The sequence below is a fragment of the Centruroides vittatus genome, unplaced genomic scaffold (genome assembly GCF_030686945.1).
Source record: "Centruroides vittatus isolate TY-2023 unplaced genomic scaffold, ASM3068694v2 scaffold_149, whole genome shotgun sequence".
Classification (NCBI taxonomy): domain Eukaryota; kingdom Metazoa; phylum Arthropoda; class Arachnida; order Scorpiones; family Buthidae; genus Centruroides; species Centruroides vittatus.
In genome coordinates this window covers 148,814-175,652 of record NW_027122681.1, presented here as the reverse complement: position 1 = coordinate 175,652, position 26,839 = coordinate 148,814, and the positions used below count along the sequence as shown (strand labels likewise).

General features: G+C 35.1%; 2 protein-coding genes across 2 annotated transcripts; both read left to right on the top strand.

The window, feature by feature from the left end:
- The first annotated feature begins 12,742 nt into the window (after window positions 1-12,742).
- LOC136987342 (protein unc-13 homolog D-like) lies at window positions 12,743-18,384 on the top strand. Its single transcript, XM_067285077.1, has 16 exons — window positions 12,743-12,867; window positions 13,101-13,191; window positions 13,263-13,469; window positions 13,548-13,705; window positions 13,776-13,929; window positions 14,022-14,087; window positions 14,949-15,023; window positions 15,298-15,396; window positions 15,478-15,735; window positions 16,276-16,416; window positions 16,492-16,524; window positions 16,600-16,755; window positions 16,831-16,918; window positions 17,518-17,675; window positions 17,750-17,959; window positions 18,185-18,384. The coding sequence occupies exons 2-16, from the start codon at window positions 13,180-13,182 to the stop codon at window positions 18,314-18,316; spliced, it is 1,947 nt and encodes a 648-aa protein (XP_067141178.1). The 5' UTR covers window positions 12,743-12,867; window positions 13,101-13,179; the 3' UTR covers window positions 18,317-18,384.
- A 4,066-nt stretch (window positions 18,385-22,450) lies between these two features.
- Window positions 22,451-26,808, top strand: LOC136987296 (transport and Golgi organization 2 homolog). The gene is made up of 7 exons (XM_067285008.1): window positions 22,451-22,595; window positions 22,710-22,838; window positions 23,019-23,133; window positions 25,049-25,122; window positions 25,200-25,356; window positions 26,470-26,580; window positions 26,652-26,808. The coding sequence occupies exons 1-7, from the start codon at window positions 22,451-22,453 to the stop codon at window positions 26,806-26,808; spliced, it is 888 nt and encodes a 295-aa protein (XP_067141109.1).
- The last annotated feature ends 31 nt before the right edge of the window (window positions 26,809-26,839 follow it).

Here is a 26,839-nt window from a genome sequence, read left to right as displayed (position 1 = left end):
AACACTAAATTTTTTAGAACCCACTAATGACAGAATGGATAACATCACCGAACACCTGTATTCGGTCGCGGGTTCGTAGCTATCCGCGTGGAGTTTTCCGGGTTTTCTTCACGTTAGTGATACCAAAATAGGGGTCCTCTCAGTTTTTTACATTACGGAAGAATGTAACAATAACTAACACAACTTATTTCATTGTAAATTTCTAGTGTTTTTGAAATATTAAAAGATAAACAGTGAAAGATACGGGAGCTATTGTTAGACGTTCGTGTATTAATTAACGCTTTATACTTTCAGGGCAGGTGGTTTTAAACCAGATTAAAGCGAAAGTGCGGATATCTAGTCGAGTGAACAACGAGAGGAAACCAAACGCTTCAGCAGACATTTTAATAATTGTCGCTATTCAATGCCGTCATTAACTTACCTGAATCATACTAACGGGGAAAGTTGTTTTTATTTTTATATTTGGAGTGAATCATACGTGCAAAGGACAACATCCTTTAAATTGTTCCTCTCTTTAAAATGGGGAGAGAGAATTTTAATGGAAATTCTAAAATATTTTTAAAAATTGTAAACAAGTGACAGATTTTATTCCCCTTGTTTACATTATAAATGGGTCGTATCTGTTGAAGTAATAAAATCTTTTTCTTTTTACAATTACGCCAGAGAAACACGAGATAAATTCTAAATCTATAGTTTTTGGTGCTCTTATTATAGGATTTTTACGTGAAGATGTTAGGCATTATTCACTCAAATGAGCATTTAGAGTTAGGTATACAAATTTATTCGGTAACGTTACGCAACACATGGGAAATCTGCCGAGGGAGAGGATGGCCCCTATTTAGGTGTTATTAACGTGGAGAAAACCCGGAAAATTTCACGTGGCATGCCCGTTGGCCAGGCGCGAACCCGCCACTGACTACACTGTTGGGTTATTTTTATCCACTCGGCACCGGTGGGCGTGTACAAATACACATTTGGGCATTAGGTATTCAAGGAATTGAGCTTTCAAAACAGCATATTTAACTCTTTCCGCCCTGCGGCACTAAGAGAGTCGTTTTTCAATACCTATCGTGAATTTGGCCAGGCCCACAAAGAAGGCAGCGGGGACGTAGTCCAACATACCCGTGACTGACCACCCATGAAAAATTCCTCCGAAATTGCTCACCCGGATTCGATCCCGGATCTCAAATGGACATTTAGGCATTAAGCATTAAAAAGTATTAATACCTAAATGCCTATTTAAATTAATTTTTTTTTTTAGCTAAAAATTACAATTTCTATTACTTTTCTAACTTCACAATATATGTTTGTCTCCATTACAAAAAAAAAATAATAATTACAACAATTTTTAACCAGAAATCATAATGTAAGCGCCTCTAGCGACAATTTCAAGCGAATTGTAAAATCATACACGATTGCCACGTGACAAAAAATGACGACAATAAAGCCATTATTCCGGAAAAAAATAAATAAAAGAGAAATTCTAAGAATGAAAGAAAAATGAATGCTCTTTATTCTAACTTTCAGAATAGAAATGAGCTTTACTTAAATAATAAAAAAAATTGTAAATGCTAATTTTTTAAGTCCGATCCCACTGGAAGTACGACACGTGATCCTTTCTATCTCCTCACCCCCTCGAACTTTAACCACCAAAATTTAATACCTTAAAACCTGATAATACAGAAACCCCCATGCAAAATTTCAGAAATTTTCGACAAAGGACACAGGAATTATTAAGCTTGAAAATAAATTTCTTGAATAATAAATAAATTAATTAATTAATAAATTAATTATTTATTAAATTAATTAATTAATTTATTTATTATTCAAGAAATTTATTTTCAAGCTTAATAAATAATGTTATTTTAAATTTCTGAATTTATTATTTATTATGGATTAATAATAATATTTATAAATTTATTATTTATTAATTTTATTAATTAATTTTATTAATTTATTTATTTATAAATTTATAATTAAATTTATAAATTAATTAATTATATTTATTATTAAATTAATAATTAAATTAATTAATTATATTTATTTATTAATTAATTAATAAATAAATAATTTCTTGAATAATAAATTTCTCAGCGAACATTAAGGTGTTTGTTTAAGTTTTTTGTATATTGAAAGTGGGTGAACAAAATCGCGCACCCCCAAACATCCATACATACAGAACAAAACTTAGACCCTAAAGAGCATCCTAAACACTTCACAGAAGCATTATAACACTTTATTGACGTATTGTTTCGGGACATTTATACATAAGATAATGTATTTATTAATACGCTATATTTTAATAAATAAAAGAAGAAAGCACACACACACCACACACACATATATACAAAACACTATTTCGTAGCTCGTAAATCAAATTATTATAGATATTTACTTTAAAATTTCAATGAAAAAGCTACCACGTGATGTCACAATAAACACGCAACGGCACGTGACGCCAGACACAGGCCTATTGTCTGCTAATCTAAAGAAGTAACATGGCGATAGAAGAGCGAATCATTAAGAAACCGTGTCAGATGGAACCGAATCATTATTTTAAATCTTTCATCCTGCAAGCTCGGAATGAGTGAGATTGCGCCATTGATCCTACGAAAGCTCACTTCCGTATAAACTCTAGCTTTTCTAAGAAAGTAAGGAAGCAAAATCCTTTCGTTTTACATTGTTATCATAGCTTTGTTAATATAGGCGACATTTTTTACTATCACTTTCGAATGGAAACTGGATCTGACACAGAAAACGAAGTGGGGAAACTGTCGGCATATTGCACTGGGTAGCGAAATTTAGTGTAACTAGACATGTGCTACACTACATTTCGCTGTGATGATGTGTTACACAAAATGCTCGTGACATTTAAACCCGAGCACCGGAGATGACGTGTAAAAATCGCTTCCCCCAACATTTTTACACCTTTTGCATTCGATGCACCTTAAAACGTCGATAAATGCAAAAAAATGGAAGGTGTGTGTGTGGGGGAAAGCACGACTTTGTTCACCCACTTCAAAGCTTAGTAATTCCTTACCTTCTTTCGAAAATTCCCGAAATTTTGTGGGGAGGTTTGGGTATTAGGGGGGACGTTTTTATGAAAATTGGACCGTTGGTTCGGAAGATATGGCCACCTCCCGAACCAATCGAAAGACTTTAATTGTAGTAATTATCAGGGATGAGAACAAAAACAAATGGGGGAAGTCCAGCCTTTTTTAAATGCCAATGCGTGCAGGCGAGTAACACAGGCTAAAACTATTGTCAGATCGACGATCACAGGTTCGAGTTCCTTTATTTATTAACATTGTTGTATGATTTACAGGAAATTTATATATAGGTCTTATATATATTATGTATTAATAATTACAATAAGATACATAGTGAGGTGTATAAACAGAGAGATGTACTGTACACTACATAAATGGATTTTATTTAGATAAAGTATAATGTTAATTAGATAAATCTATTTATACACCCCTCACGGTTAGTATATAAATTTTAATTATATACTAAATATAAATATTATACACGAAATGGAATTAATTAAAGTCATTAGTCGTTGGGCCGATTCGAGTCAGGGGGATTTTCGAATCACGTGTAAGAGGAGAAGAGAAAAATCGACCAATAATTAACGAGAACGATGTCACTCTTACCGACGAACGGCTTCCCGGAACTGACGTCACAAAAAAATCCCCACAAATCTCTCACGAGCGTGTAAAAGTACAGAAGAGCTGGCCGGGAGAGTATCATTCACCTTGACATGGTAAGTCTCTTTATAGCGCATTCGTATTCCGCTTATATCGAGCTAATTTTTAAGTATGCGATGGTACGAAACGTTGTCTAAAGTAGTGTTTTGTATTATTATTATTATTTTAGGGTCAAACTTTAAGTTTCTCTGTTCAAACTTCTGTAAAAATATATTTTAAATGTTTACTAAACACTATATTATACCCCCCAATTATGAGTTGTAGCTTGAGAGAAAGTTTACTTTCTTTTTAAATTTTAACCTTATACTGGGATAGAAATTTAGGGATTTGTTTCTTTCCGGAGTCCTTTTATTCGGAGGATTAACTGAATAAAAAATGTCTCCACTTGGGTTCAAGGGCGTCCAATGGTTGGGCAAACGAGTCATTTGCCCTCACCAGGATCAGTTCTTCTAATCGAGGGTCAGGGGGTTTAGAAGTTGGAACGTTATAATTAATTCTCTAAGCAGTGATAAAAATTTCTATCAGCTGCCTCAGTCAGTAATACGATTGATTACGTGATATAAGCTATTGTCATTCTGGTTTAAGTAATTGTGATAGTGGGAGTATATACGCGGCTGCAACTTTTCCAGGGGTGATCAAAGAGATATACCTAGCTGCAACTTTCCTAGGGATGATCAAAGGGATATACCTAGCTGCAACTTTTCCAGGGTTGATTAAAGGGATATACCTAGCTGCAACTTTTCGAGGGTTGATTAAAGGGATATACCTAGCTGCAACTTTTCCAGGGTTGATTAAAGGGATATACCTAGCTGCAACTTTTCGAGGGTTGGTTAAAAGGATATACTCAGCTGCAACTTTTCGAGGGTTGATTAAAGGGATATACCTAGCTGCAACTTTTCCAGGGTTGATTAAAGGGATATACCTAGCTGCAACTTTTCCAGGGTTGATTAAAGGGATATACCTAGCTGCAACTTTTCGAGGGTTGGTTAAAGGGATATACCTAGCTGCAACTTTTCGAGGGTTGATTAAAGGGATATACTCAGCTGCAACTTTTCGAGGGTTGATTAAAGGGATATACTCAGCTGCAACTTTTCCAGAGATGATCAAAGGGATATACTCAGCTGCAACTTTTCCAGGGGTGATGAAAGGGATATCCCTTTGACATCTAGAAAAGCTGCAGCGGAGTATATCCCTTCACTCACCATTGGAAAAGTTACATCCTCACTCGGGGTCCTGGACAAGTTTACATTTTAGGACATTATAAATTGTAACAAGGATATTTAAACGACGTAATTAGATCCTTTAAACGTGTAAACAGTTTTATAAATAATCTTTCAGGAAACTCTTTTTATCACATATTGCAATATCCTGATTTCACGAATTGTTTTTATCTTACAGGATCCCGAACATCATTACATGTTTCAAGGATTAGTAAACAGCATTCTACATCCTTTAGCATCGACCAGCGTTAAAGATGCCGGAAAACTCGTCAAGCATCTTCAAGACGTAAGATTAATTACATTGATATTTTACCTTAACAGATACCGTGTACTTTTCCCCCCCACTCGCGCTTGGCTGAATAAATATGCATATTTGCTTCGTCACTCGAAAATATTGCGCCTACATTTCGGGTTGGTTGCGATTGTTTAAATACTATTTAAGGATATTTATGTTGGCGGAAAGATTTTGAAATATTTGAATATTCTTCATTATATATCCTTGAGAATTTAATTAGTGTTATAATCCGTAGTGTGTATAAAATTTGACAGGCAGTTGCCACGTATAATAAGTAAATAGGGGGGGATTAATAACTGAATTAATTAGTAGTCGTAACCTGACTATTAGTAGATTACTAGGGAAAAACTCACACAAGAGATTGTGTCTATAAATCTATACTAAGACACGAATGCTGCTTTCCTGTCATTCTGTTCTCATACCTACCATTATCTGTAAGATTGATTCGGGGGTGATATTAAGGGTTGGGGCCATATCTCCCGAACTAGTCGGCCGACCTTTTCGAAAATTTCTAGAACCATTCCCCCCTAATACAGATAGCAAAATTTCGGAAATATTCGAAGAAAAGAACGGGAGTTATTAAGCTTCAAACATGGTGTAATAGAGGCATAAAAAGTGTAGGCCTGCCAGGCATCTTTTAAGGTCTCGAACAAAAAAACCACTACTTCCTCTAATATTACTGATATTATTATAAAACAAATACTTAATTTCAGGCTATAATTCGCATCTTTATTGCGAATACAAAACTTGTTTAATTATATTTTAATAAAAAGTACCCTTGACGTGCATAGAAAGTCAAGGTTAGAGCCATATACCAAGAACAATCTTACATCAGAAGTTGCAGTCTCTTTGTGGAAGGAAACTGTAAATTGATAATTACGGTAAAACCTGTTTAAAACGGAAGAAATTCTTCGGAAAAGAGCGATTTTTTTACGGTAAAGAAAAAAAAATCTGTACAAAAAGGAAATCTGCCAAACCGGAAGAATGTTCGGTACCGCGCCATTTCGGTTTACACAGGTTTTACTGTATTTAAAAAACCTCCGGAACCAACAGCCCGATTTTTCCGAAAATTTCTACAAACGTTTCCCCCTAATACACGAACCTACCCGCAAAATTTCGAAAATTTTCGACAAAAGGCACGGGAGTTATTAAGCTTCGAAGTGACCCCACACGCATTCCTACGTACAGAAAAAAAAAGTCCAACTTTGTTTGCATTTCTGACGTTACAAAGCCCAAAAAATGCAAGTGTTGGAGGGTCATTTCTCGACCGACGGCCATACTTTTCCTCTGTTATACGGTATAACTACCGTAGAATTAATCTAGTATAATTATTTAGTATAAATATTTTTATTATTATATCAAACTGTTGATTTATTGTACTAGACACAGTATTTAAATTACTCACCTCCTAGCGCGTATGTTTTAAACAATAAAAACTTACTGTTATAACGTTTGATTCTACTAAAAATTACTGTTTTATGAGTTATAAAACTAGTTTAAAGTGTTTCAGAATACAATTTTTAAAATTTTTATGCCTGTCGAGAAGACTTTCTGTGGGATATTAGCCCCTAGTTAGGTGTCAGACACCCGGAATAAAGTCGAATATAGTCAGCTGGTCCCTATTGAAGTGCTACTAATTGGGAAACTGATCCCTATTGAGGTGTTAGTATTTGAATAACTGGCCTGTTTAGATGTTAGACACGTGAAGAAAGCCCGAAAACCTCCAGCGACCAGCCGGCGTGAGGTGTGAACCCACAACCATCAGGGTTCGGTGGTTTTATCCATTTTTTTTTCTCTCCACCACTAGTGAGCCCTGTCTATTCAGTTAAACGTATAATACATAATGTAGAGAAAAATTAATAAAAGTATTTAATACTTATTTAAAACAAATAACAGTAAACCAGAGAAATATCACACAGTTTTACTTTCAAAACCTTATGTAACGAAAACAATTATATTCTATTGTACACGCATAACCTTACAGAGAATCTATTTTACAGCGATTATCTTTCCATAGCTCATTTGACGGCGATTTTTATATTATATTTTAGTTCATACATCCTCTTAGCCATTGTTCGAAAATATTTCACCTATCTTTTGTCACGTTTCCTCCTTAAATTCTTCTATAATTGATCAATATTTCGAGAATTTCAGAAATTCTAAGTCAGTTAAGCTGCAACCGGTTATTGTTTTGTAGTAGTACCACATCATACATTTATCTATTATTTTACTTTCCCTGTAGTTATATATAACAGAAGGAGGGTATGGCGATCGGTCAAAAGGTTACCCCCCGCAGATTTTCACATTTTTTTGGACCCCGAGGACCTTAAAATGTCGTAAAAAGCAAAAAATCTGGGGGGGGGGGTTTCTGTATGTTAGTGTGTGGCGGGTACGATTTTGTTCACCCTCTCGAAGCTTAATAACTCCTTTGCCTTTTGTCGAGTATTTACGAAATTTTGCAGGGAGGATCGCGTATTAGGGGCATCGACTCTATTAGATTTCGGCGATTAAAGGTCCAGTGTGTGGGGAGATACAAGGGGTCACGCGTGGGAACAATTTCACTCGTTATTTATAGTACTCAGAATTAAGCTTTTGCCGGGAAAGTTACGCAACTCGTTGCTGGATTGTTTTTTTTCTATAATTTATCAATATTCGTGAATTATAAGCAATCGAAATCAGGATATTAACAACTACTCTGCAACCATTTATCGTGTTTCTTAGTAAGCACATAATTTATCAGCATTTACAGCCGAAGATGAAGTGAAATTCATATTTAATATTTCACCAAAAAAAAAAAAAACTGTTTATAAACGAGTTATCAATACACGAAGAGGTTATCATTAACTGTGTAGGTGTAATTATTTAAAATTTAAAAGAATTTCTAGTGTAAATAAGTACAAATTGCAGGTATGACTTTACACATTTTAAGTGTGGAATAAGTAATAAATGTCCTTCGATGGGGTATAAAACTAATAAAAGACGGATCCACGAGGAATATTTTACGAAATATTCTCGAACGGGACCCATTGATTGAATATAAATCTTGTTTACATAAGCTTAATTACAATGAATTACATAACATTTTAACGAGTCTTTGACGATACACTCAATTGTTGTTACACACAAGGACATTTTTTTACAGACGCTACGTTGCCAGAAATAATAAATTATATTATTTCCCCCCATTTAAAATTTAATTCAAATGCTATAAATTTTAATAAAAATGTTATATTCTGTGACGTTTTTTTCTTTCCTATTGTTCAGGTGTTTAATATCAGAGACTCTCCCGATTTATCCCTTCTAAACAACGATAATTATAAGGTAATACTTTTATTAATGTACACGTTAATTTTAATTGTACTCGTGTTAATAACCGTACATAAATTACAGTGCGTGGAGCTAAAAGTAGACGTGTTGAAGGCCAGAAAACTTCGCAGCATGGACGCTAATGGTAGGTAGTGTTAAAACTAGTTTCTTTTATGGTCGTTTATATTGTTTTTTTATAAAAGAAATTGCACTTTTTTTCAGGACTTAGCGATCCTTACTGCACGTTAATGATTATAAATTCCAATAGAATCAACGAACACGGCGACGTAATGAATAATCAATACAAGAACAATAACGAAGTGGTAAAGACTAGTGTGAAAGAGAAAACACTTCAACCGATTTGGAACGAACAATATAAACTGTAAGTGAAAGTTTAATAATGGAAATAAATACAGAGGTTTTCGGAATTCGAACGACTCGGAAATCGAACACTTTCTTGCTCCGAAAGTCGAACGACTCGGAAATCGAACACTTTCTTGCCCCGAAAGTGGAACTTTCGGGACAAGAAAGTGTTCGATTTCTGGATCGTAACGTAATTTCGAACGCAAAGACGGCAGTACTGGATGTGGATCACTTTTTAGGAGACATCCCGTATAAATATTTATTAATTATTTTGATTTTATTACGTAGAATTGCAATTAAAATACCAAATTCTTTTCTTCTAAAGTGAAATCAAAGACGTATTCACGGATCAATTACTCGTTTGTATTTGGGATAGAGACGAAGAGCGTACGACAGTTTGGGAAAACGTTAAGAGCGTCGAAAGACCCTCGGGTCTTATCAGGTATATTTCGTGTGTAACTGGCTAATTACGCTATTGTTTTAATTAATTAATTAACGTCTGATAATTGAATTTAGCTTGTGCAGACAAGTCAAAAATAATATCGGGCATAAAAAGTTTGAAGACGACTTCATCGGTGTTGTTGCCATACCTATAAAGGTTAGATTTTTCTTCTGTATTTTCTACATAATTAAATAATTTGAAGAGGAAATTTGCTGCTTAGATATGTAACAGTATAAGTTTAAGATTAAAATAAGATAAGAAAGGAAAGGAAATAATGAGGGAGCATCCGTTTAAATTGCAGGATATTCCTCCGGAAGGATGTGAATCTTGGTGGGACGTTACTACGAGGTTGAAGAAGAATGCTAAATTCGCTGGAAGTATAAATTTGCGACTGAGTTTAAAACAGGTTAACTCTTATTTATTATAATTAGGAGTCATTGCATATATATAACGTGTCACTCTTGATATATTGGTACGTTTATGAAAGAGAAGTGATATTAATTACATTTTTCATGCTCCTGGACGTGTTATTTTTGTATATCCTGAGATAAAATAATTGCTTTCTACAAGGAAATTGGATTAAAAATTCAAATTTAGGAACTAGTCATTGAAAAGGAATAAAACTGAAAAATGTTCCGCGTGTTTCAATCTGTATTGTGTCCTCTTTTATAGAACACAATACTTGTGAACATGTGATTATAAGTAAGTGTTGACTCACTCGGATCACGCGCTCCTGTCTTCTTGTGTAAACACAATACTTGTAAACATGAGATTATAAGTGAATACTGGATAGAAAACTTCGCTCGTATAATTAAAACATAAGAGCTGTGTTTTTAAATAACGATTTTCAGTTAATGTTACCCTTGGTGCCAAGATGGCGGCTTGTCTCTGATTCCAGCAAGGAAACAGTAAAGACGCACGTTCAAACCTAACCTAACCTATTCTAATAAATTACCATAATTATTAGCAACCAAATTATTAGAATAGGTTAGGTTAGGTTAGAACGTGTGTCCCACTGTTTCCTTGCTGGTATCAGAGACGAGCCGCCATCTTGGCACCAAGGGTAACATTAACCCGATTTTCTAATAGAACAATAAACCTAATTGTTTGTATTATGCTTTATTTTCCGTTGTAATCATTATTTAATTTGTTTTTAACAGAATTACGATCGCTACGACAGTGACCTGTACTCGCTAGAAGACTACTACAAAATAATCAGTGAATTAACGAGATATTCTATTTTTCATTTAGACGAGGTGTGCTTCTTTCTAATCAGCCTGCATTATTAAAATAATAATAATAATAATAAATAAAAGTAATACAATCATTTCTGCAGGACGTGGAATACTTCAACGGTAGGCTAATGCCAGAAAGCGAGAAAACACTAGAATTATTTACTAAACAGCAACAGATAGTACCCTCTACCGAAAAACTTATGTAAGTTAATTTTGGATTTATATTAGAAAAAAAAATTACTATTATTTAACATTATTTTATTGGAAAATTAGGCGCCTGTTAGCGTTACTCGACTGGAATTCGGAAAACCAGAGACCACCCGCTTCGGAAGAAGCCATCTTGCAAGCATTCCAAGCACTCGAATTAAGTATATCTACTAAATCTACGTGGGAATTAGTCAACGACGATGACGTACAAACACTCATTTTTAATCCTAAAGAGGTGAGCTGGCATCGACTAACTTCGTTCTCGAGATTAAGGAAGGACAGACAGGCATACAGACGACAGTGGGAGTTTATAGGTGTACAATTTGTCCAAATTTAAGCCCGACGAAGTGAATGGAGTAATCAATACTGCACTTTCGAATTTGGTGATACGAGGCACGATTTATACCGTAAATATTAAGAAATTCGGGTGTTAATCGGAACGCTTCTACAAATTAATAAAGCTTAACCGTTGTAAAAATTAATGACGGCTGCCTGATAATGTAATTATAATTGATAAAGGTCGACTGACAAGCTGTCGTTGTGTTGGCACTGCGCACTCGTTTATCGTCTACCCCCCTGAGTGAGTGTATGTCAATCACTTGTCACGTATAAATTTAATTTTAATGCTCTTCGGCTAAATTTAACTACTTTGTTTATTACTGAACGGCCTAAAGGAGTCGGCATGCTTTAGTCTATGAAATGATTTATTTAAACCTCGTAGAGGTTAATTATAATTCGATTTTGAAGGATTAATAAAGGTGAATTAAATTGAGAGATATAAGCTTAGAGGAAGAAAGGACAGAATTGGGACAGAAGGAGAAAGGGACAAACTGAGAGGAAAAAAGGGACAAACTGAGAGGGAAAAGGGACAAACTGAGAGGGAAAGAAAGGGACAAACTGAGAGGGAGAAAGGGACAAACTGAGAAGAGAAAAGGGACAAACTGAGAGGGAAAAGGGACAAACTGAATGGGAAAGATGGACAAACTGAGAGGGAAAAAGGGATAAACATAGGGAAAATAAAAACAAACTGAAAGGTAAAAAGGGACAAACTGAGAGGGGAAAAGGAGACAGAAGGAAAAAGGGACAAACTGACAGAGAACAGAATGAGGAGAGAAAGACAGACGGATAGAGAGAAAGAGAGAGTGTGTAATATAATATATATTTAGTACTATTTCGAATTTAAGAGGCGACAGGACTTTTAAAAAGTTAAGCAAAAATTGTTGATAATTAGGAGTAAATATAGTTTAATAGAATTTAGCAGAGTAAAAACGCTAAGAACGTATTCAAAATAGTTAAGCAAAAATATAAAATAAGCAGGGAAATAGCGTAAAATTTAACGACGAGAGTGATTAAGAATACTCCGATTTAACGTTAGGTAACGTGGGGGACTGCATTTTCAATTCGAATTAATAGGATATTTTTAATTTATTAAATAAAAACACGGATTTTAAAAGAATATTTCGCGGTCTATTTTCGAAAAATTTGTGACGTTTTCGTCATTTATACACCCAGACCAACAGTTACTAATTACTCATAATTATTTGATAACGTTTGCACTATTGCGAATATACGGTATAAGCTTATATACTCAGCTCCAAAAGTCAGTTAACTGTGTTTTCTGCCGCTTTCCCGGTGTTTTCTTTTACAAAATTGACAAAAACACAATAAAAAGTACGATATTTAACGTACAGATCTTCGACTTACGACCGGCCTTTGTTCGTAGGGCCTCTGCCATAAAGAAGTGGCATGCCGACCACACGTGATTTGTGTTTATTTAACACGTGAGCTGCAAGTGTACAGGTACAGTACGTACGTACAGTCGACGAGTTATTTTAGTTAGGTACATGATAGAAACTGTTCGGATTGTCGCGACCGTACTGTATATAAGTATCTGACATTTTTGCACAATTCTATATTAATATTATATAATAATGATTATAAAACTTTATTATTGTTGTTTCAGTTGGCACTATTAGATCGAATCGCCTCTACTTACGTTAAAAAGCTTTTGCCAAGATGAAAAGCAATTACCCTGTTCCCTGTTTCCTCTCGATTCTCAAAGCTTCCTCTGTCTACCAGAGAGATTAAAGTAAGTTTATATGTATACATAGGCCCTAAATTATAGGCATAGATTATATACATAGGCATAGATCATATACATAGGCATAGGCATTATATTGTTACTGAATATATACTGCACAGCTGCCTGTTTTCTTCGATAGAAGTACGCTATGTTTACTCATCTGTACTTTATCTTACATCCTGGACATAATTAGCCTTAACAATACGTTAATAAATTGAAAAATATAAATATATTTTCAGGATACTGGAACTTTTGACATCACTAGAAACGGGTCACGAGGTGTTGAATTTTAGGAAGGAACTAGTGAAGCAATTGGAGATGAGGTTAAAGGTCAGGAAACAATCGGAAACGTTAGATTTGTCCGTGAATTTTTGTATTTAACAATTGTTTATACGATTCAGAAAGACATACGCGACTGGATAGACAACAACAGGAAGATCAGCAAAGACGAAGGCAGAGATACAGTCTTGCAAGACATGACTGACCTGACTATGCTGTTAGTAAATATCACTAAGAACTGTTCGTGCGGGCAGTTATTATCAGAGCTTCCGTTTTCAAAATGGGGTTTCGGTTATCAGAAAGAAATGGCCATCGCTATCGACGAAAAGGTAAATTTAATCATCATCACCGGCTGTATGGCCTACTTTTACGGCTGTACTTCTATCCGTTACGTTGGTTTTCTTTAGATGCACGACATATGCAGAGGTGTAATGAGTCGTATGGACCATTACCAAAATCGCTACAAGGACTACCACGTGAATATCAAAGACAGTAGCGCTCTGTGCCATACTTACTACATAACGCTGAAGAAACTAGTACAAGTTTTAAGGCGCAATATAACAAGGTTTGTTGGCCCGTAAACTGTAGTAACCGTCGAAAATCGCGATTATAAAACAATTGAATGATATTTTCAGGGACCAACAGACAGAGTGTCAACCGCCGAAGCTTAAATTATCGGAATTCCACAGTTGGTTTAACGAAAGTTTCTTACACCTCTTGCAAGCTTTCCGTTCGGAATGTTACTTAAGAACGACCAGAGCGGTAGAACTAGACACGAGATCTACTTTGGTAGTATTAATTTGTCTTTATTAAATTTTTAATTCGTTAATTTAAAGGGTTTTTTTATTATTATTAATTTGAGTCATTTAATTGTCTTTCAGATGAACGAAGACGGCGGAGGGCACTTTTCTAATTCGGCAGTTTATGTGTTGAGTTGTTTTGCGGAGGTGAGTTAATTGTTTACTATCGATGGAAACACGTTGCTACAGCCGTTTTAAGCGTTAATATTATAGTAAATGCTTTAAATAATTAACACTAATGTCAGGAATTACATGAAATCCGTAACTGCAAACTCAGTAGCTCGAATTGTATAGCTTAAAATATTTTAAATAGTTTTAAGTCTGTATAGATAGAAACAATGTAAACCGAATAATCCCAGATACCAACCAAGATGCACAATAGAATAACAAGCAAGAATCCTACTCAATTAAAGTGAAAACAAACTCCTGTCAAAAGAGCGAAAGTAAACAAAAGGTTCCATCTGCATCCTTAACTGCTAGAGGTATGTCCTGCTCCCTCACGTTTTGCCTCTTTTTGGCAGGGGTGCAAACAGCCAATTTCCATCAAGATAATGCTCGACCAGGATTTCCAAGAAATGTTTCCGTCACTTTGCTACCTATCCTTGACCTTCCCGGTCTCCATATTTCGAGCATTTGTCGAACCAAATCGGATGCTAACTTCGGCCATCCAAGTGTGTGAGGATCCGGAGCGGCAATTGCAACAAATCTGTCATTGCCCGTCCGTATCGCTTCGTGTATCCGATACTACACCTACGAGACACTAACATTTGCTTAACATTGCAACGTTACACAGGAAAATTTTCGTTTACTATTGTAATTCACTTACTACCATCGTTTCTAATTCTCTTCCTTTATGCCTAACGTTTTTGTCAAAGACCACACCCTGGAAACACGCAAATGATAATTATTCAATTAAATAAACTTTTAAATTTTATTTCGTATAATAAATATTCTCGTATTCACTATCAGTGTGTGATAAATTCATACGAAAACTCTTTGGTTCTTTAGATACTGACCGAATGGAAACAATTGGGACTGGAGCAGAAAGAATTACACTTTGCATTTCTAGTTAAATTAACAGATGTGAGTAGCTTATTTAAAATTTACAGATATTAAACAGCAATTTTAAGTTTATAATTTATTATTTAGGTTAATGTTACCTGTGGTTCCAAAATGGCGGCTCGTCTCTGATTCCAGCAAACAGAAGAAAGGAAACAGTGGGGAAGCACGTTCTAACCGTTAGAACGTGCTTCCCCACTGTTTCCTTTCTTCTGTTTGCTGGAATCAGAGACGAGCCGCCATTTTGGAACCATAGGTAACATTAACTATTATTTACACTTACTTTTGCGTAAAATAGGTTATTTGCGACGCAACAAAGCTATACACAGAAATGATGGAGCAAAAAGCACTTACGTATTGTAAAAATTGCGCTGGGCAGTTTATAGTTCCCATGCAGGTACGGTATATAATATTTTCTATGGTAGATATCACGAAATCTCAATTTTTATTCTTAAAAAGAAAAAATTAATTATTTTAGGTGTGTACGTCTTTAAATAACATCGATCATGTCTGGGATTATGTAAAAGTCTTACCTGATAAAATGACTTGGGAGGAAATGGAACCGGATGAAGAAATCAAGGGACAAACTTTGGAAGTTTTACACAAACTGCTGGACAGCACGGAAAAACAAGTGGAACACATCAAAGAAAAAATATTAAATTCTGTTCTGGAATATATATATATTAATGTTAGAAAAGAAATTCAAAATTGGTTAAAAATATTTAATCAAAGTAAGGTAAGTGAAGTATATCATATACCCTATTAAATTTGAATATTTAATACATTACTGCCTAATTAACTATGACCAAAAGTAAACGGTGTTTGAAAAGGACACAAATCGAGCCCAACATTAAATACTGATCGTTGGTCGCAGGTTTTCACCCGACCAACGGGCCACAAAACTAGATAGATTCGAGGAAAACACCCTATATTTAAGCTTATGGTTAATGTGTACCTAGGTAGTCCAAGATGGCGGCTCGTCTCCGATTGCAGCAATAAGAAGACAGGGAACAGTGGGGACGTACGTTCTAACCTAACCTAACCTATTCAAATAATTTGGTTGCTAATAATTATGGTAATTTATTAGAATAGGTTAGGTTAGGTTAGAACGTACGTCCCCATTGTTCCCTGTCTTCTTATTGCTGCAATCGGAGACGGGCCGCCATCTTGGATTACCTAGGTACACATTAACCAAGATTATTTCTCTACGTTAATATATACGCTTGTTTATTATCTTTATATTATGTTTACTTAAATTTATACCATTGTTATTTAGGACGAGCAGAAACTAATTGCTTACATGGACAAAAATTTATGTATTTTACATCAAAATACGAGGAATAACATTTGCAACATGATCTATCCTAAGTTATGGGATTTCATTTTAACTGAAACTACCGGTGGATTTCAAGCTGGAGTAAGCAATATAATTGTTAAAATAATCATTTTTAAATAATGAAAAATTAAAAAGAATGTTTTATTTGAATTCCAGTTGAAACCGGAATATGCCACAACCATCAGCAAAGTAAGTCAAATTTCGGCATATTTTAAAATTTCCTTTACTTTAAAGCACGGTTAACTTTATAATTAATATTTACAGAATTTAAAGGCTTCACGCGATTACTTGTTATTTCTGGGAATGGACGAATCGTGTAGTAGAGAAATACACGAAGACTTAACAAGAATCCTCAAGCTCAATTCCTATTCTTCTATCGAGTTGCAACTGGAATATTATTACGAGCTTTCGTGCAATGTAGTCAGTAAAATATTCATAAAATTTCTGCATAAAAATTTCAATTTCATTTTTAACTTGGCGGTGTATTTTATACAGAAAACTCCCTTGGAATATATTGGGCACGTAGCCTTTAGATCTGGTTTTAAAGAAGTTACTAAAGGAACTATTGACATAGTTGTCAAAGGTTAGTTCTGTAAACGTTTATTGTTACACGTTTGCGTGATTTCATCATCACGCAAACTCCTCCAAGAAACACAAATATGTAAATCATTTTAAATTTATGACACTGTACTTCATAACGCGCTAAAAATACACGCACACGCACGCAAATATCTTCGAGCCAGTCATACAAAAAGGATGGGAAGCAGGCAAAAAGATACAGATACACCTCTTTTGCTTCAGAAACACTCGTGCTTCTTCTGGCACACTTAAATTCCTTCTCCGACACCCCCTATCTCGCTTCTCTTCTACCCTTCTCACGTATACTCAATTCAGCAATTCTTCTGAAGAGAGTATACGTGAAAAGATTTACTCACCTTTTGAACCACTCTCTTTCACCCCACATTCCTCCGGTAATTGTTCGTTTTTCATACAGTCTTTCCGCGTTAAAAATTAAAAATATAATGTAATAGAATCATTTACATAAAGTTATATCTTTATCATCAAGAACACAATAGGTAAATAGAGAGTTCAGGCTGTACCTGTAACGAGTGAGATTGGCCCAGACGTTGTCGTAAATTCAGAAATCCTCGGTGTTAATATCTTGTGTTATATATTTTTCAGTTTTAAACGCACAAAACTTACCAAAGCAGGATTATTCCGGTTCGTGCGATCCATTTGCAGTCATAGAATTGTGCCCCCAAGCCATGTTCCCCGGATTCAGACCGCAAAGGACGAAGACGTTGTACCAAATTCAGGATCCAGTTTGGGATGAAACTTTTGTATTGTAAGTACCCCTCGCGCATTTATTTCTGCTACAGCAACTCAATGACATAATCAAATTCCACTTTTCCAGTGCAATTTACCGTCCACCATACTCTCAATGAAAGGAGCCGTCGTACATTTTATGATAATGGATAAGGATACCGTATCGAGTGATTTTACTGGTGAATTTTTCGTCAAGTTAGAATCCATACTGGACATGAGTAAATTAGCTTCGATTGACTTTCTACCCGTTCAGATGATCCCGTTAAAACATTATACAAATGAACAAAATACATTTTACGTAAGGCCAATTATTTGTTACCAAAATCGTGTTAACCAGCCTCGGTTAATGTTACCTGTGGTTCCAAGATGGCGGCTCGTCTCTGATTCCAGCAAATAGAAGACAGAGAACAGTGGGGACGCACGTTTCCTTTCTTCTATTTGCTGGAATCAGAGACGAGCCGCCATTATGGAACCATAGGTAACATTAACCAAATTCTCATTGTCAATTCAAAATTTATTTTAGGTAATAGAAAAAAGATCTTCGTGGGATAAACATTCGAAATTATTCATGCAGACACGTGTAAAATATCTTAGAGAAGAGCAACACAACCGTTCCTGTTCGGCTAAAAAGATCACTTGCTGTATTTTTTCGTAAATTATAAAAGTATCTTGTAAATACATTGTAAATATTCTTATTAAAAATGTTATTTATATTATAAAAAATGCAGCAACCAGTTACTTAACTTAAGAAATACAGTAGTAAAGATTCGTCTTTAATATAATTTCGTAGTTTGTGTAAAGAATCTCGCTAAAGATTCATTATGAGAGATAAGCTTTGTGTCCTACAACCTACAAGTGACCGAATGGATAGAACCCCCGAATACTTCACGCGTATTCCCCTCCTCGCCAATGGGCCACGTTGGGTTTTTCGGGTTTTTACGTTTGTAACAGCTAAATAAGGGGAATAAAAGGGGATTTCTCTAGTCTCAGGGGAGGAACCCTACAATAATCCTTGAACTCGGACATGATGCCAGAGTTCAACGATTATGAACGGGACCTACACTTCGTTACGAAAGGCACATTTTATGACAAACGAGACAAGCTATTTAAATAATGTGTAATAATATAAAACCCACGTTCAATTAATAGTACGTAATGAGGCAATATAAACTCTATCGTATGTAAATGTAACTTAGATTTACTAATACACGTATTCAATGGTATATTTAATTATTGGCATTAGATTTTCACACGAAATAACATTCGTATCTTTTGTATTATTTATTTACGTAAAAATTTACCCACTCTGTGAAAGATTTTAATTATAAAATATTGTATTACCTACGCATTTAATCGCAAAAACAGAAAAAAAAAACATGCTTATAGAAGACGACTACGCAGAAGGAAAGAGAACAGGGAAGCAACTGACTAAAAAAAAAATGGCGTAAAGGAAAAAATAACAAACGGTTATTTCTTCACCGAATTCCTAGAATTATGAAGGGTTTTATAAGGTCTTTTATAAGGTTTATATTAAAAAACAGACTGAGGCGTTGAGGGAGTGAGGGATTGGAGAGGGTAACACGTAATCTTTCGAAAGGATTTCAATAAGAGTTTTTCCAATTAGGATCAGTATTTATTTATGGATACAAACGTTTTGTGTCATGGATAAAAGTGAATAAATCGTTCACGAAATGCGAGCTAATTCAAGTACACCTCTTTCACAATTTAAATACACTGACGACACTGACCTACTTCACAAACGTAATATATAAAAAGTCTGTAATTTATGAGGAAAAAGGAGTGTTCGAGAAAAGGGAGTGCGATGATTAATTCGAGGCGACGAATAAAAATGATTAATTCTGTTCATTGTATCTGTAATTAACGACACGAATGAAGTAATGTATGAAAAATTTCACTCTTGGAATATAATTAATAGGAAAACTTGTCGGTTTATATCTACTAACTTAAAATAAATTAATAAAAAATACACGAATAAGTGCAGTATAGTGTCGTTTTAAATCTTCTTAAACATAAATTAATATAGGAAAATGATTAGAATAAAGGGTTAATGTTACCTATGGTTCCAAGATGGCGGCTCGTCTGATTCCAGCAAGGAAACAGTGGGAACGCACGTTCTAACCTAACCTAACCTATTCTAATAAATTACCATAATTATTACCAACAAAATTATTAGAATATGTTAGGTTAGGTTAGGTTAGAACGTGCGTTCCCACTGTTTCCTTGCTGGAATCAGACGAGCCGCCATCTTGGAACCATAGGTAACATTAACCGAATAAAGATACATACCTTTGTATTCTTCGTAATTTTTATGTTTACTAAACTAGAAATTTAATAAAATATGCGTATTTGACTAATGAATGAATTGAAATTTTTACAATAGAACGTATTAATCTCTGTAATACGTTCTATTGTAAACATTTCAATAGAACGTATTTACATTCTTAATGTCTTGCGAGTACATTTTTCAAGCCTTTGAGGCCAACCTGTTTTGTCAAATAATTTATGTCTTGTTGTCTGAAATTATTCACATTCTGTTGAAAAATATATAAATAGCGTATACACCATTGGAATATTATAAACTATGTACCGCTATATATATATATATATATATAGTACGTGGGATACTCATGTACTATATGGAATAAAAATAATCATTAAATACTCACATAGCATAAGAATAATTCTTATATTTATGTACTGTACAGTGTATATTTTCATTGTGCGACATCTCTAGATAATGAGTCTATTACCTCTCTGACGTATTAGTACTAATACGTGACAGTGTGAAGCTACAGGCCTGCAATTTTGAAATTGCAGACCTGTAGCTTACCATCGTCGTCCATCCTTCTTTCATCTCGAGAAGAGAAGTGAAAATCGAGACCAGATATGGAGAGATTAATATCTCAGGATGGGGTAAAGATTATAAATCAAAATTCGGCACGGTGACTTGTATAGGAAAGACACTCATGCTGTTAAATGTTGGTGATTAAAGGTCGAGAGCGTGAGGAGATAATGGGATGTCACGTGTCGTAAGGAGAAGGTTAGGACTTAATGAAGATCTTTGTTATTAACATTTACACTTTTTTTTATAAAACTCATCCCATGTATGCTTTAGTTGTTGTAACATACGTAAAAGTGAAGTTTGTGGCAGGAATTAGAGCAAGAACACGCTGACTACACGTGCAGAAAAGGGATAACCACGAATTACAGAAGTGAATTCCTCACTAACAAAAGAAAAGAACACCAAGAAAACGATACTTTGACAATGTATTTATATCAGAAAAACTGCTAAATGTCCAGGGTTGTGCGGGAAGACAGAATAAACGAAACTAAATACATCCTCCAACGATCTAAGTCTCAAGGACAATAGTACACAGAGAAAACGTTACAAAGTATCGCTTTGATATGAAATTTACCGTGTTTTATGGTATAGGACAAACACGCACTAAAGCGCAGTATACTTTAAAAAATATTTAGTGATATTTAATTTACCTCGTGACTTTGGCAGTGGGTCCAAAATTGTATTACCGTATTCCGTTTAATTACGTCGTATACGTTTAATTAAACAATAATACAATAGACTCCCCTATAACACGGATTCGTATAACACGGCGAAAAAATTGCGATCGTGTTCGTATAACACGGTAAAACGTCATCGCCGACTCGTGTCGCGACAGGATTGGTCGAATCTGGACCAATAGCGGATATTGTACAGACCGTCGAGTTTAAACGAGCACTGGACCTACTAAAAAACATTTATTATTCAACGGCCATAAAAATTATATTTATGAATTTATAAATTATAGAATCGGTTAATTTTATGGAAGAAAACCTTTCAAACAGCCGTAGCCCCTAAACTGCACACGTGCCAGGTTGTGATTGGCTGATGTATTTAAGTGACTCGTACAACACGGATTCGTAAAACACGGAACGTATTTACCGTGTTATAGGGGGTCTACTGTAATTTGATTGAAGAGTTGAGCAAGGGTTCGCAACCTCGCATATAAGAAGAGGGGCGATTTTTGTGTCCATTTTAGAAGAAAGCCTTGGTGCCAAGTTGGCGACTCGTCTCTGATTCAAGCAAGGAAACAGTGGGACGCACGTTTTAACCTAACCTAACCTATTCTAATAAGTTACCATAATTATTAGCAACCAAATTATTAGAATAGGTTAGATTAGGTTAAAACGTGCGTCCCACTGTTTCCTTGCTTGAATCAGAGACGAGTCGCCATCTTGGCACCAAGGGTTACATTAACCGAAAGTTGTGTGTTAAATGCGTAAAATATGGTATATAATTGGAATTTTATACTAATTTCTGGTAATTTTTTTAAGTATTAAAAGTTTCTTTAGACTTCCACTGGCTGTGAAAAAAATTACAAAAAAATTTTTATCCTATTGTTAAGTTCTTTTTTAAATTGATTATTATAATTAAACTCGTAATTAATGCAAAAATTATCTACAGGATAAAATGCTTTTTCCTTATCCATTATTTTTGTACATTTTAAAGAAGTTTCGATCAAAACATTTAATAAACTCTTAAGAATAACAATACAATGATGTCATTATTCATCTCATAGTCTATAAGGTGTGAAGTGTTCTTCGTTGGTGAAAGTTTCGCATAATTTATGCCATCTATTCGAACAGGATTACCTTCTTCTGTCAGAGACAAATCTCGTTGACCTTAAGAAAGTATAGAACATTCGCCTTTCCTTCCTTAAACTGCTTTACAGGCAAATGTATCTGGTATTGTCCGTTTGAAACATTAAGTATGTGTCTCTTGTTGCTTTACGTTGTGGCTAATCCTTTAGATAAGGACGATTATTTGGTCGTTCTGGCAAGTAACCGAGATGAATTTCTCGACAGACCGAGTTCGTGTTGTCACTTTTGGGAGAAGAATCCGAATATAATCGGAGGCAAGTATATATTTTTGTATTACATTAAACGTGTGGATAAACTGCAATAAAATCTTATCTTGTAACATTATCTTAAATTAATGTTATATTATTATCTCTACTGTGGTTCATTAGGTATGGATTTAGAAGAGGGTAAAGAAGGAGGAACGTGGTTAGCTATGAACACCGAAGGAAAAATTTCTCATATTCTTAATATAATAAAACCTTTGACATCTACGACAGCAATTAGCAAACGTTCTAGAGGTAAATTTTGTTTTACAAATTGAACTTTACGATAGTAATTTATATTTTTATACGTCAAAATACACTGAAAATTATTCATTGTTATTAACGCTAGAATAAGATACGTGGATAAATTGTATTCTTTTTATGCTTAAAGTATAAAAATAAAGATAACTTAATATATTCAACTGTTTCCTTTAGGTTTTTTAGTGGTAGATTATCTGAAAAGCAGGTTAGACGGTCCAACCTTTCTCTATAATTTGCAAGAAGAATCTAACGTATATGATGATTTTACAATGATAACAGTGGATATCAGGTAAATTACGATAAATTATTTGTAAAATTTCCTCCTTTTACTATGAGATTAAATAATTTTATATGACGATGCGCGTAAATAATATTTTATGGCAGGTGGTCAAATTGAGGGCCTGTATAGGCCTATATATTCTCTTTTGGCAATAAAAGAATACCAATGGTTGGTGGGCAAACATGGATGTGCGCAGTCTTATAGATTTTTCTATTCGCTTAGTTAGCTGTTTTATCCGTTGATATGGCCTTTTCCGTAATAACTCATCGAGATATTCCATTCTGGGTCTCTATCTTTCCTTCCAATAAAACATTCATCCATTTCGATTGTCGAATTAGGTGGCCTCCTTTCCTCTATCGTTCTCAAAATCTGTTTCTTCTCTGTTACCTCTTCCAGAACATCCTCATTCCTCATTCCTCTTTCTCTCCGTCCACACACTCGCATCATTCTTCGCCAGCACCACATCTCAAGGACGTCCACTTTTCTTTTCTCCGCTGTTCGGAGGGCTATTCTCGCTGTAACATCTCTTCCACTATATATACATACAGAATACACTGAGGCAAAAATCTATTTCCAGTATATATATATATATATAAAACAAATCTACACATCTATTTAATCTATTTATGTAAATGTCGCGTAGGCATGTTACATTTGATAACGAAGTGAATATCCCTGACCCTTTTGCTGTTGCCGGTATCACGAGTTAAACTGTTTGACTTTGCGTTAAAATATCCGACCCCCACACACATTAACATCCTTACAGACAAAAGCATTTCTTGACGTTTCAAGGTCCCGAGTACAAAAATGTATAAATCTTAAGGAGGGAGTAGTAAGTTTTTGATCCATCTCTCTCTGTTATAATATAACAGTGAGAGAAGTATGGAGATGGATCAAAATTACAGCATCTAATATTAAATGTCACGCAAATCGGGACGTCACAATAGGTTTATTTGTTTACGTCAATTCGATACGTGAGCGACCTGCTTCCTGAAAGGACTTTCTACGGAAAGATAGTCCCTATTTACATGTTACGCGAATAAAATCCGGAAAACTTCACGTGGTCAGCCCGTTGCAGGGCGAGAACCTACGACCAGTGTTCAATGGTTTATCCATTCGGCCACTGGTGGGCCATCCGCACGAGCCGCTCCAAGAATCTTTGATGGACGGTACGGATATGACGGGTCCCATTCCGCATTATCACAGTACTCCGCATGAATATGGATAAAAGACCATCTTGGTGCCCAGAGGGAGCAATGGGTTAACCTCTATAATCTTTAACTTTCTCCCTGTCTATAATAATTCCTTGTGATATCGTCCCTTATACAATACGAAAGTTTTCCTGGACCCGGAGCTAAATTACGGGCATTTCCACATTACCACATTAATTAGGAACCGTAGTGGTTCCTAATTAATGTGATAATGTGGTTCCTATCTAATGTATCCTAGTTGTAATAATTGTTAATAACGAAAGATAAAAGCTATAACGCTGCTTTTATTAATTAATAAAAAAATCATTCAAATTTCATTTGTTCAAAAAAATGGCAAGGGTCCATTCTACCCCAAACGAGTGTATGGGGTTCGGGATAGTCATTCGCTTGTATAGAACACGGGGTAGAATAATACACTAGTATGGGACCCGAGGTGGAGTCATACATTTTTATGGGGCCCCGGGCTGAACTAGGCCCCATTTAACAATTTCATATATAATATAGAACAGGAAACAAACGTCATTATCTATTTTAAAACACTGATTATACCCTTATATTCTACATTGTAGTCAATGCAAATGTTTATTTTAAAATATTAATCTTGATTGACCAATTTAAATGTCGTCACGATTTTTTTAATACCTAAAGAATTTAATATTGTATTTATTAATTATATTATCTAAAAACCTGACTGATGTTTATTTATACATTAGACCTACATTAGATAAAGTAAGAGCCTGTTATTACACAAATTCGGGAAAACACACACCCGCCATCTTGCCGTCAGGTAAGTGGTTTCGTAAGTATTTATAAACATTTTTACTTTTTAAAATATTTAATCGGAAGCGTAATACTTCATTTTAGGGTGTCATGTATTTGGCAATTGTGTCCCTAGTCGTCCGTGGGAAAAACTTGGAGCTGCTAAAAAGAAATTCGTGGAGGTCCTACATCGAAATGATAAAATAACCAGTAAAGATTTACTCATTGAGGATTTGTTCGAGATGCTGAAAGATGACACTCAGTACGTTGTTTGATAAGATATATCAACGGAGATTTTAGGCACAGGCGACATCACCAATAGAGTGAGACAATAAATTCAATGGAAAACGTTGGCAACGTGATGGTTGCCAACGCTTCTGTTGAACGTATTGTCTTCCCATCTTCCTGTCATCGATATGTGTGTAAAAAAGAAGGGCGTTGTATAATATCTTTCTTTTTCTATACAAGAAACTTGGCAATCTTAGCTAACATGTACGAAGACTGCGTGCCAACTTGCCGTTTCGAACATCCGTGCCAAAGGGTTGATTGCAAAGACGACGTTCCTGTCGATTAGGCGAGAGGTTAAGATGGCTGCTTGTCGTTCTTCCTTTGGGTACTTGCGGATTCGCCACTGGAATCTACTAAATCGAGGATGGACAACTTATGGCACGCGTAACCGAAACGGCAAACTGGAAGCGGTTATGTGGCATACGATCGTATTAGGTAACACTATTGGTGATCAGTCTGTGAAATGCACTCGTACGTTTAATGGATTAAAGCATATCATCTAATTCTATACATAAGATAAGGTTAATGTTACTTATGGTAGCGAACTTGGCGGCTCGTGTCTGAAACAGTGGGGACGCACGTTCTAACCTATTCTAATAAATTACCATAATTATTGCCAACCAAATTATTAGAATAGGTTAGGTTAGGTTAGGTTAGAACGTGCGTCCCCACTGTTTCAGAGACGAGCCTCCATGTTCGCTACCATAGGTAACATTAACCTAAGAGGATTCTGTTTTAGTATTAAATACAGTATATAGATATAATACGTTTATGCAATGATTTGTTCAAATTGTTTTTAATATTAGTTTGTTTCTTGCATAAACATTATTTCATTTTCGCGGATTAGATAAACACAACCCGCTTTGTAATGTTATAAGAACATGTATACGATCGTGTCCTCGTTGTAATAACGTCACAAACGTATTTAAATCGGTTTGAAACTCTAACAATACTACCTTAACACCTAAACGGGCGAGTTGGTCGTAGAAAGTCTTTCCTGGAGGAAGATCGCCCGTGCGTTGCGTTGCCGTATGCAAATAATCCAATCTATAAAATAATCACGAAAGTCCCTCATTTGTATGTTAAGGTATGGACCCGACGAACAACTAATAAACGATGCCGAAGGAAGAACGGAAGAAACATTAAGGCAACTAAGTTCGATTTTTGTCAAGGATATCGACAGTTGGTACGGAACGAGGTAAAGTTACGTTAAATTTCGAATTTCATGCACGTTTTACAGAGTGAAACATTATAATTTACAATTTACAGGACACATACAGTGATTATCGTCGATCGAGGTGGCAATGTGGATTACATAGAGAAGACCATGCAAGAGCCAATTACCATTTCACGCGAGCCTTCGTGGATAACGACTCGGATGTATTTTACTATCAAAGACCAATACACGATAAATTCTCATCTTTAATGTAACTTTAATTAATTATTTCTCTTGAAAA